Source organism: Macaca fascicularis, chromosome X (genome assembly GCF_037993035.2).
Source record: "Macaca fascicularis isolate 582-1 chromosome X, T2T-MFA8v1.1".
In the NCBI taxonomy this organism is placed as follows: Eukaryota; Metazoa; Chordata; class Mammalia; order Primates; family Cercopithecidae; genus Macaca; species Macaca fascicularis.
Genome location: NC_088395.1, coordinates 121,588,697 through 121,599,749, shown reverse-complemented (window position 1 = coordinate 121,599,749; position 11,053 = coordinate 121,588,697). Strand labels below are relative to the sequence as shown.

At 38.3% G+C, this 11,053-nt stretch overlaps 1 protein-coding gene across 4 annotated transcripts in view; it reads left to right on the top strand.

The window, feature by feature from the left end:
- Positions 1-6,055: 6,055 nt before the first annotated feature.
- The window catches only part of LRCH2 (leucine rich repeats and calponin homology domain containing 2), a 129,727-nt gene continuing 124,729 nt past the window's right edge, over positions 6,056-11,053 (top strand). For all 4 annotated transcript variants that reach the window (XM_045384520.2, XM_045384519.2, XM_065538594.2 and 1 more), the window contains exon 1: positions 6,056-6,462. In XM_045384520.2, coding sequence (XP_045240455.2) covers positions 6,087-6,462 — 376 coding nt within the window. In that variant the 5' untranslated portion in view covers positions 6,056-6,086. The remainder of the gene's footprint in view (positions 6,463-11,053) is intronic.

Sequence of the window (11,053 nt, the reverse complement as noted above, 5' to 3'; positions counted from 1 at the left end):
AACAAATCTTGTCACCAAATAGAAAACTTGGATTTTAGGGTCATGTGTGACCCTGTTATGTTTAGTGTCAAGTTTACAGATTTAGACTTTAAAATAAATTTCATCATTCATCAAAACAAAACAAAAGAACCCTTGTGGCTGGGCATGGTGGCTCGCTCCTGTAATCCCAGCACTTTGGGAGTCCAATGTAGTCAGATCGCTTGGGCTCAGGAGTTTGAGACCAGGCTGGGAAACATGGTGAAACCCATCTCTACAAAAATTACAAAAATTAGCCGGGTTTGGTGGCGGGTGCTTGTAGCCCCAGCTGCTTGGGAGGCTAAAGTGGGAGAATGGCTTGAGTCCCGGAGGCAGAGGTTGCAGTGAGCTGCTAGATTGCACTTCTGCACTCCAGCCTGGGTGACAGAGCCAGATCCTGTCTCAAAAAACAAAACAAAACAAAACAAAACCCCTTGTAATTTGGGTGCATTGCCATTAGGAGATGCCTCATAGCAGTCCAACAGAAATTCATAAGTTTAATCAATTGAGGAAGATAAACTAAAAAACCTAAACTTGTAAAGCAGTCAAGTTTACTTGAAGTAAATGCTATACAGAATGGTTAAGATTGAAACAAATTTTAAAGTAAAAAAATATGATTAGACTTTCATAGATGCCCAACTGGATTCTTCAACATTTCATTCCAATCTTCTTTTTTTTCCCTTCTGTTGCCCAGGCTAGAGTGCAGTGGAGCAGCTAGGGCTGACTCAGCCTGGAAGTTCCAGGCTCAAGAGATCCTCCCATCTCAGTCTCCTGAGTAGCTGGGACTACAGGTGCATATCACTGCTCTCGGCTAATTTTTTATTTTTTTATTTTATGTAGAGACAGGGTTTCACTACGTTGCCAGGGCTGGTCTTGAACTCCTGGGCTCAAAGATCTTCTCTCCTTCATCTCCCAACCTGTTAGGATTATGGACATTTTATTATGGGCACTTTATTATGCCTGCTTAGAGGTAGTATGATAATTACTTAGGTTTTACTTTTAGGAATTTGGATTTCGCTTGAAAAGACCCTATTTCATTGTTCCCTCTCCCACAGTGCAAGAAGAGGAAAATATAAAAGACACACTTGTCAAAAAGGGCATATGTCATGGTCTTAGACTGTTTTGTGTTGTTATAACAGAATATCTGAGACTGAGTAATTTTTTTTTAGAGATAGGGTCTCACTATGTTGCCCAGGCTAGTCTCGAACTCCTGGCCTCAAACAACCCTCCCACCTTGGCCTCCCAAAGCACTAGCATTTTAGGCGTGAACTATCGAGTCCAGTTGACACTGGGTAATTTATAAAGAAAAAAGGTTTATTTAGCTCATGGTTTTAGGAGTTGGGAAATATGAGAAGCATGGTGCTGGTATCTGCTTGGCTTCTGGTGAGGGCCAAGTGCTAGGCCAAAACACAGCAGAGAAGGTCAAGGGGAAGTGGTCAGTGGGAAGAAGAGAACCAAACAGGAGGAGGAAAATGGCTTTATAACAATCTGCTCTCTCTGGAACTAATCCAGTCTCAAGAGATCGAAAATGCACTACCAGGAAAACAGAACCAAGACATTCATGAGAGTTCTGCCCCATGACCCAAATACCTCCCAGTAGGCCCCCTACCTCCCAACTCCACCACATTAAGTATCAAACTTCAACATGAGTTTTGGAGGGGGCAGATCATCTACAAAACAGGTGTTTTTCCATGTTTATACATCATAGCATGTTTGTTTCCATGTTTATACATGAAAAGGAGATTTTCCAATGTAATCCTAAGGAAGACTAAAAATCTTCCTCAACATTATGTTTTCTAACTGGACGTAACAAGTTTACAGTAATTTTGTGTGATGTTTTACTTACTTTCCTTTGACCAAGCCACACTAGTAAAATTTAACAATCTCTGTATTTTTACATACTACTCTAATAAGAAAACTCTTCAAAATTTGTAACAGACCAATGTTGTGTACACAAAAACATTTAGGACATATTTTAAAGAAGGATTTGGAACATATATTTTAAATAAATTTCGTGATATCAGGTTAAAATACTAGAAACACAGAGGTCAAAATCTGGGATTGCATTAGAGGCAGTAAGCAGAAACTGGAGTCAGGTTAACTGTTTATAGTGAAAACACAATGATTAGGGGAGGCAGGAACTTGGGGTGAATTGACAAGGCTATAACCTCAACAGTAACACTAAAGGAAGTGCCCATTAGTGCTGGTAGCACAATAGTATGGAAGAATTTAGGAACTGCTCTGCTGTTAACTCATGGTCCACTCAGATAGGTGTCCTATTGGCAGAATGAACTTAGAACCATTGAAAATAATCTTTAATATGCTAGTTACTTAATATAATTATCTCATATAATTCTCACTACAATCCTAAAGATAGCTAATAATGTAATGATCTCTGGTTTATAGATGAGGTATCTGAGACTTTGAGAGGTTAAGTGACTTGTCTAACATCTCACATTTTTAAAATGTCAGGGCAGAGATTCTAACCGAGATGGAAAATAATAGTGCTTGTTGACATCAACTTTGAAGACTAGGTATGTAGTAGCTTCTTTTAAGTAATAGTGATCATTCGTACATTTGTCCAAATGCTTTATGAGTTAATAAACATTAACTTTGGGATTAGTTTGTTAGGATTGGTTAAAGCAGGACAAAGGATTATCTGAAAAGGCAGAATCAAGAACAGATAGGTGAAGGAGGATCAGAGACGCTGTATATAGTATGTGGTAAATTATGCTAAAATACATTAATGTATAATCCTTTACAAGGCCCCATGAAAGAACAGGGATTTTGGAAGAGACTGAAGATCAAGTTACGAGACAGAGGAGGGCCAAGTGAGCTTCCTCCTCCTCCTCATCTCTAATCATTTTGTATGCATTTATCAAGGCTTTCTGTAATTCAAGACTGTGCTGAGATTTGAGTGAGCAGAACTGCATATCTTATTCCAGCTGCAGCTAACTCCAATAGTTTAGTATGGGGTAAAGCAACATGTTTTCTCAGGTTTTTGATACATGTTTTGATTACACCCAACATTTCATTTTTTCCCCTAAAGTTAGCATTTAGTTGAGCTGATGTTTTCAAAAAACATACTACAGAGATTTTCATGTTGTTTTCCTGTGTCTTGATCAAGATTTTTAAAAATTCATAATATACTTTGAGCGATTTAATCTCCAGGTTGGTTGCCTTTTTCTGGATCCTGAGCTAAAACATATCTCACATTTGATTTATTTACAGATTAGTAAGAACATCCTGTACTTTAGCCCAATAATCTTGACCTTTAATAGAATTTGTAGCTTTGGACATTTGGTTGTGCCTTTCTTTCCCCATATATTTATAAGTGTTTGTTTGGAATAGCAGTGAATATAAACTGGTCTGGAATTTCAGAAATCCTCTCTAGAGTTCTTTTGAACAGAAATTACATTTGGAGTCTGCCAGTGATTTAGCAGAGGCTGCATGTTTTGTTCAAAACTCCCCTACTTTCCCCCCGTTCTCCTTGTATATGTCATATAGTTGGTGACTTACCAACATATATTTTGTAAGTTTGGCTTGGATAATGCTGACTGCTGGCTGTAATTCAACCAGTTACCAATGTGTCATTTCAGGGATTGCATTGCAGTGGTAATCAGTGTAAAATATCCTCTAGTATAGACTGAACCAAAAAATTCATGCAATATGTCAGATATGTCTTTACCCACAATTATCAGGACATTTACTAATTTTTTCCTTGGCTTCCTACATTTTGAATGTTATTTATTATTTTAGTTCTTGAAGGAGTAGAGGTGTAGTAAAGAGATTAACACTTATTGAGTGCCCAGTGCTATAGTATTAGTGGCATGGAGAGTTTCTGGCACAGAGTAATTGCTCCTTAAATACTTATTAAATGAATCAATGAATGTCAGGTATGTGCCTGTCACTTTACATGTATGACTTTATTTATTCTTACCACAATCGTATGTGAGGTATGTACTATTTTCCCTCATCTATAAAATGGAAGAATAATAGTACCTACTTTATAAGGTTGTTATGAGGATTGATAGACAATTATATACAAAGCAGTCTCTGGCAAGTAGCAAGCACTTTAAAAATATTATTATTATTATTGTTATTTTCCATTGTTACATATGAAGACACTGAAGTACCGAGCTTTTAAGTCATTTTCCCAAGTATTGCACGGGGAGTTAAAAGTTCAGAATAAATTTCTAAACTTTAGGCCCTCTCTTCTAAATTTTTTGGCCTTGGTGTTCTTGTCAAAGAGCTCTACAACATGTTATTTTGTCTGATTTTAATGTATACATAGCTTACTTAATAAGCGTCCCATTTTCTTACTTAGATTATCTTTCAACCTTTTGAAAAATTATTTTCCTTCTTAAATTTGGCTGTATATGCCTTTTTTCACTGGACAGGTATCCTGATAGGACATATTTTTCCTGGAGTCCAATACATTGTTTTAAATAATTGCGAAAATTCTCATTGACTAATTATTAAAATATTTTCTTTCCTAATCTTTTCTTTAACTAATGAACTTAGTGTTCTTTCTCATTCATCTTAATTCTGAAGTTCTCAATTAATTATGAATTATTAATTAATAATTTGATTTAAGATTAAGGAAGATGAGGTATAAGGTACAACATGCCTTTTTGACACCGGTGTGTTTTAATAATTTATCTCACTTGCTAATTCACTATACAGAGTGTGATTCTCTATTTTCTTTCTTCTGGGTCACGCATGTGGTGAATGCAATTTCTCATGACATAATCATTTTAGTTAACCAGTATAGCCACAAAGCATTTTAGCCAAGTTGTAATTCTTTCCTGTAACCTTTTATAAAGTAGAGCCTATGGCAGATACACTTTTTTGAAGTGGAGATTTCTCTTAAAAAATGAGACTGCTGACACATTGCTCAAATTGAAATGGGTGTAAAAGAGATACATAGGATATTCAATGATAAGTGAATATGTCCAAGCGTTCTGATAATTTTCTTCGTCAACTTTACTGAATACTAGTGAAAAAGATTTGAATGACTGTGATCGAGAGTGGAGAGGGTAGTGGGTAAAGGGATGGCAGTGGCCTAAATGGTTGGGTGATAAACCCGGCTAGATAGTCTGGGGTTAAATTACGGAGGCCTGGACTTTGAACTTTCTTCTCTATGTCCTCTACATTAAAAATATCTTCAGGTTCTGAGAATGAACTCCTAAAATTCAGGATCGATTGGCTTCATAATACCCAGGGTTAAATCTTCAGAATTCCATCTAAAAACAAAATCTGTATTTCAGAAATAAACTTTAAGATTGTTTGATGATCAAAGAGATTTTCATCAGGCAATACTGACACGAGGAGAAGAAACTAGAGATATTTTGGAGATCTTGGCACAACTTCAAAGAGTGATAGAACAGAATGTGGATAACTCTTCCAAGTTTTGGAAGGCAACAGTCTGACTGAGACTTACATACATTGAAACGAGAGGCTTCCTTGAAAACATTTTACAAATCTTTTCCTATTATAGAATTCTAAACTATGGAGAAATCCATATATGCCCCAAACTCAACACAGCACTCATTTCCCTCCCCAAATGATTCCCCAGGGTTTCTCTAACACTGTAAAAGATTCCTGAGGCATTTGCAGTAAGCTTCTCAATAAGCTGCCCCAAAGCCCTTCTAAGTGCTGTTTCTGTATATTCTGAAACGAATCCCTTTCATCCCTAGCTCACATATTTGTTTCTGTTTTGCAGAACGGAAACAGTGAAGCAACTTAGCGATTTGGGGACATACAGCCCAGATGACCTATAGTTCGCCTGATGTCGTTTCGCAAGATTTTGGTACCCAAAGCAGCAGAACCGGGATTTAGCATCCTTCTTCTCATCATACATTTCTTAAAGCAAGCGTTCTGCACTTTCAAACATCATCTTTTCTCTATCCAACACCTCCTCCCAGCCCGCCCCCTGGTTCCTTCCCACTCTCTACCTCGCCCCCCCTGCCCCGCCGCCCGCCCCCAGCCTGCGCATGCGTCCTAAGAACCCCTTACACTCGCGGCACAGGCTGACAGTATTGTCGGGGGCTATTCTCTCTCCCAGGAACATGGCGGCGAGTCAGGGAGGAGGTGGTAACAGTGGGGGCGGCGGTTGTGGTGGAGGTGGAAGTAGCGGTGGCGGTGGCACGGCCGGAGGGGGAGGTGGCGGGGCTGGAGGGGGAGGGGGAGGCGGCGGCGGCGGCGGCGGCGGCGGCGGCGGCGGGGGGACCCTGGTGGTCCCCATCCCGGTACCGACTCTTTTCGGTCAGCCGTTTCCCAACGGGCCGCCGTGGAACCCGGGTAGCCTGCAGCCTCAGCACACCGTGAGGAGCCTGGACCGGGCCCTGGAGGAGGCGGGCAACTCCGGTATCCTGAGCCTCGGTGGTCGGAAGCTCCGAGACTTCCCGGGCAGCGGCTACGACCTGACGGACACCACCCAAGCAGGTGACAGGACTGGGGGAGGGGAAGCTGGCTGTGAAGGAGGAGGTGCGGGAAGTGGGTGGCTGCGTGGCTGCGTTGTTGGACTCTGCAGGTCTGGGCGGGTGCGCGGGGGCTGCCAGACTAACAAAGTCGGGGCAGCCAGTTCTCCTGAACGTGAGGGGCAAAGCAAGCAATCGGGAAGGGGCGGAATGCTGCCTCAAGGATGTATGGAAACTGGTGGGATGTTAGGGGTGAAAGAGCATCATTGTTAAAGCGAGTTTCCCCAGTTTGGGTGGGAGGGAGGCATTGACACCTTCCTTAATGCACTTCTTTCAACTCTCCTCGATCTTCCCATCTTTCCCGGAAAACCAAACCCAACCAAACTAAACCAAACACAAAAATCTTAATCTCTACATATTCCTTAAAGGCATACGTGCCTGAAAGAATGGCATATCCTTTTTCAGAGTACAGCAGCAGGATTGCCATGGCTTTTTTGTGTGGTTTAATCATCCTAGGATATTCTTGACTTCTTTCTTGTCACGTATGCCTTTAAAGACTGAGATTTTTCATTTTCCTGGTGTTGAGAAGGTAGTGGTGGTTAAATCAGTATTTGCTGCAGTGGCAAATTAAATCATCAATCACTTGCATGTCTGCTTACTAGAAGAAAGCTAATCCTTGCTTTGAGTTATCTTAGAGTCTTAATTTTTATAATAGAAAGCCAATAATTTTAAGGGCATTTTTGAGAAAAAATTAACTCCATTCCTTAGGGAGTTGTGGATTAAAGGTTTATCATTTTGGATGAGAAATTGGCTATTGTAATGTTCTTCATATACTCTCTGGTAGTCTTTGTTGTGGCTGGCGTTTTTTGTTAGGAACACACTCTCTTATAAACCAATGCTGGATTATTTTAGATATGTCTTGATTTGATGAAAGTTTTTGTTTTTTTTTTTTTTTTTTTTGCTTTTTGTAATCTTTAAATTTGTTATTTATTTCTGTTTTCATCTGCTTTGCTGAAATCTGGCCAAAATTATTTTAATAGATGTCGTGATTTTGAAACAATATAGTAAGTAAATTCACCCATAATGAGGAGTAGAAAATACCTCTTATTTTCAAAACAAGACAATTTCAGTTGTATTCAGTTTTTAGATCTTAAATCAAGGTATTTGTGTTGGAACAAGGTGGGGAGAGGAGGAAAACCTAAAATTGAAGCTTTCCATCCCGTGATTCTTTTAGGAATTATCCTAAGAACTATGAATGTGTAATCAACCACTGATTTTAGATTTTGTAAAGCATGTTTGCGTTTTTACTCCTTCACTCAGAACAAATTTCCTAAATAATGTGTTCACATATTCATGACTGTTAGCGAGATATTATGCAACTTGGTATGTTCTTCAAAGGCTTCAAGTAAAACAGTTTCAGACTGCATCATTATAGTGATTTTTTTTCTTTTCTTTTTCTTCTTTTTGTTTTTGCTTATTGTTCTTTATAACCTATAAAGGATTCTTCCACCTGCAGGACAAAGTTTAAGCATCCTAGCTTGGCATTCAGGGCTTTCATTGTTAGGCTCCACTTTATTGTTGCAACCTTGTCCCTCAAAATGCTCCCACATAGAATCCTCTCTTCCAACTAGGTCCACTCTCTGTCTTTCAAATATATTTTATGCATTTCTGCCTCATCTTTGTACAAGATCATCTCTATGCCTAGGATTTCCCTCTTTTCTCCATTTATTTAATTTTATTGAAGCCCCAGCTCTTCCAAGAAGTTGTCTGCAACTCCCTTAGTCCACAGGAATCTCCTGTTTCTTTGAATTCCCATGGTACTTATTGTCTTTACCACTTATTTGGCAGTGCTGGCTTTATTTTCTTTTTATATTTCTGTCTTGCTATCCCTGAGAAGAAATAGAGCCTCTTAAAAGGCAGGGCATACACCATATACTTGTTCAGTCTTCTCATTATATATTCCCTTTATTGTATTTGATAATATTTCTCATAAATATGAATATCATCTGATGCAGTTACAGCCTTTGGCTTTTAAACCTTCAGTTGGTTTTCTGAGGCAAGCTTCAACACAAAGCAGAGCCATATCTGTTCATGGTAAACATTCATTCATCATAAGTTTCATTTTACTTTTTCTCTTCAGTTGAATGAGCATTTCTTGTGGGAACATTTCAAAAATCAGAGTAAACCAGATCTTGTGCTGCTCTTTTTTTTCCATTTAAATTAGATATCTTTGGGTGACTCATTTGCCATTTGTTTTTGACAAAATTTAGCCATGACATTTTTAGGGGCAGTATTTTTTAATGTAAAGAGACCACTATTCATTATGTGTAAATGAAAGCAGGTACATTGGAACTGAAGAAAAATAGAGCATGTTTGAGATTATACATACATATGTACATATACACACACATCCATACAGGAACACACATACAGTATATTCTCTATTTGATGAAAATGATCTGATTGGTGATTTTGTTATACTTAAAATGACTCTTAGTGGAATAATGTTTCAGAACCAAACTGATTAGTTAGATAAGCATTCCTTATTGCATTGGGAAGAGACAAGAGAAAGGGAAAATAGCTAAGAAGCGGTTAATGTTAATCTAGGTGAGAGGTGGTGAGAATCTGGGTGAAACAATATTGAATAAGGAGAAATTAATACATTTCAAAATAAGTGGGGAAAGGTTTTTTTACGTTAAGATGAAATAGACACCTGGTTCTCCACCCTGGCTGCACATTACAATTACAAAGGAGATTTTTTGGTTTTTGTTTTTTGTTTTAACCCTGCCTGGATCCTACCCCAGACCAATTAAATCAGAATCTTAGGGGCCAAGGAACTTAAGGAAAAAAAATCTTCCCAGGTAATTCTAATATGTACTCAGGACTGTGAAACCCTAAAATTGTTTATTTTTGAAGCACTCAAGAAATATTTGTTCTTTGAGTGAGTAAGAACATTGATAAAAGTTTAGATATTAACCTTAAAGCCACTTGTCAAGAGAGTCAAAACCAAAACTAGGAACTAAGTACTCAAAAATTGTTTCAGATTGTTTGATAAATTTACATGAAGAAAATGGTGCCCCCCAAACATGTAGCAGCAGAATCTTTTCTCTGCTAACAGGCTTCCTATGAGGGAAAATGTATTTTAGGCAGCTGTTTGCAGAGTTTATCTTTGGTGTCTTTTTACCTCTCTCTGCATTTCTAGTGTCTGTTCTTCACTTGCCCCCTCCCTTTGTCCCCATCACACTTTTCTTCAAACCTTACTCCCCTTACTTTATTGGGATAGAGCTCAGGTAAATGATTATGGCAGCCTGTCTAGGAGATTAACATTTAAAAGGGGGAGTTTGCTAATTTACTTGAATCTCCAATTGGTGATTGGAGATTAATGACCTTTTTGAGTAGATCTCCCTTCCAGATACTCCTTGATTAGAATTTTCACCCACATAAGGACAAAAAACAGCGATCAGAAAGTTGGTAACCCATTTCAGTAAAGTAGCTGACTCTTGCTGTAATGTCTTCTCCGACATGGTCGATTTGACAAGATGAAGGGAAATTGCATAGAACTTTTTGGTCCATCTGGATACTATGATAATTTGTTGACTTGAAAGTGATTTTAATGGTTACCCAAACAAATCCTGAAACCTTGCATAGTTGACTCTGTCACCAGTGCTACAAATAAGTGGATATGTTTCAGCCTATTTGCAGCTGCTCCCTCTGCTTCTTTATACCTGTTTATGTACATGAGCAGTAGGTCTATGAAACAGATTTAGGAATTCTTACATCAGATTGTGCCATGTCCTGGATAATCACGTGTTTTCCTGTAAACCAGGAGTCAACTCTAGTATTTCCTACGTGGCTGGTTCACCTTTTCAACTGTAGGGCATGGTGCATTTTATCAGGTTGTAAAATGGAGCCAGATAAACACAGCATTTCATTTTGTGAGGTGAAGGTCCTCGCAGTGCATTTAGTGGAATGAGCTCATGATTGTGATTTTGTGGCCTTATTCAGATATCTGCTTTGCTTTATTTAATAAATGTCTTCCTGAAAAATCAAATGTGAAGCACATTTTTGACAGTTGATTCATATTTTAATTGCTATAGGTTGAATCTGAATTACTGAACCTTGTTCTGATTTATTGAGTGATAAGTTCTACAGCATAAATAGTTATCCCTTAATTTCTTTCATTTAAAATAAAATGTTATCTTTAATTGAAGGGTACATTCATCATTAAGATAATACCATTTATACAGCTCTTTATACATTTCTAAGTACTTTGATATATATTATCCTATTGTATCCTAATAATAACCCTGTGAGCTTGGCAGAGTACACAGTAATTGCTTGTTGTGGTTGAGAGAGGTTAAGTGATTTGTCCAAAGTTAAATGGTGAGTCTGGCAGAGTGTGTGGGTCAGAGCCTAGGTTTTTCAACTCCAGTGCTATCCTAATGTTATTTCCATTGTAACACATTCTCTCTTTATAAAAATGCAGTTATTAAACACCGTGCCAATAAATAGGCTATTTATTCTGAAAATCCAATGCTTATTTAACTTCATAGGTTATATACCTTTCGTTTGTGGTATGGTGTGTTTTGTTTTGTGTGTATTTGCATAGCTATCAT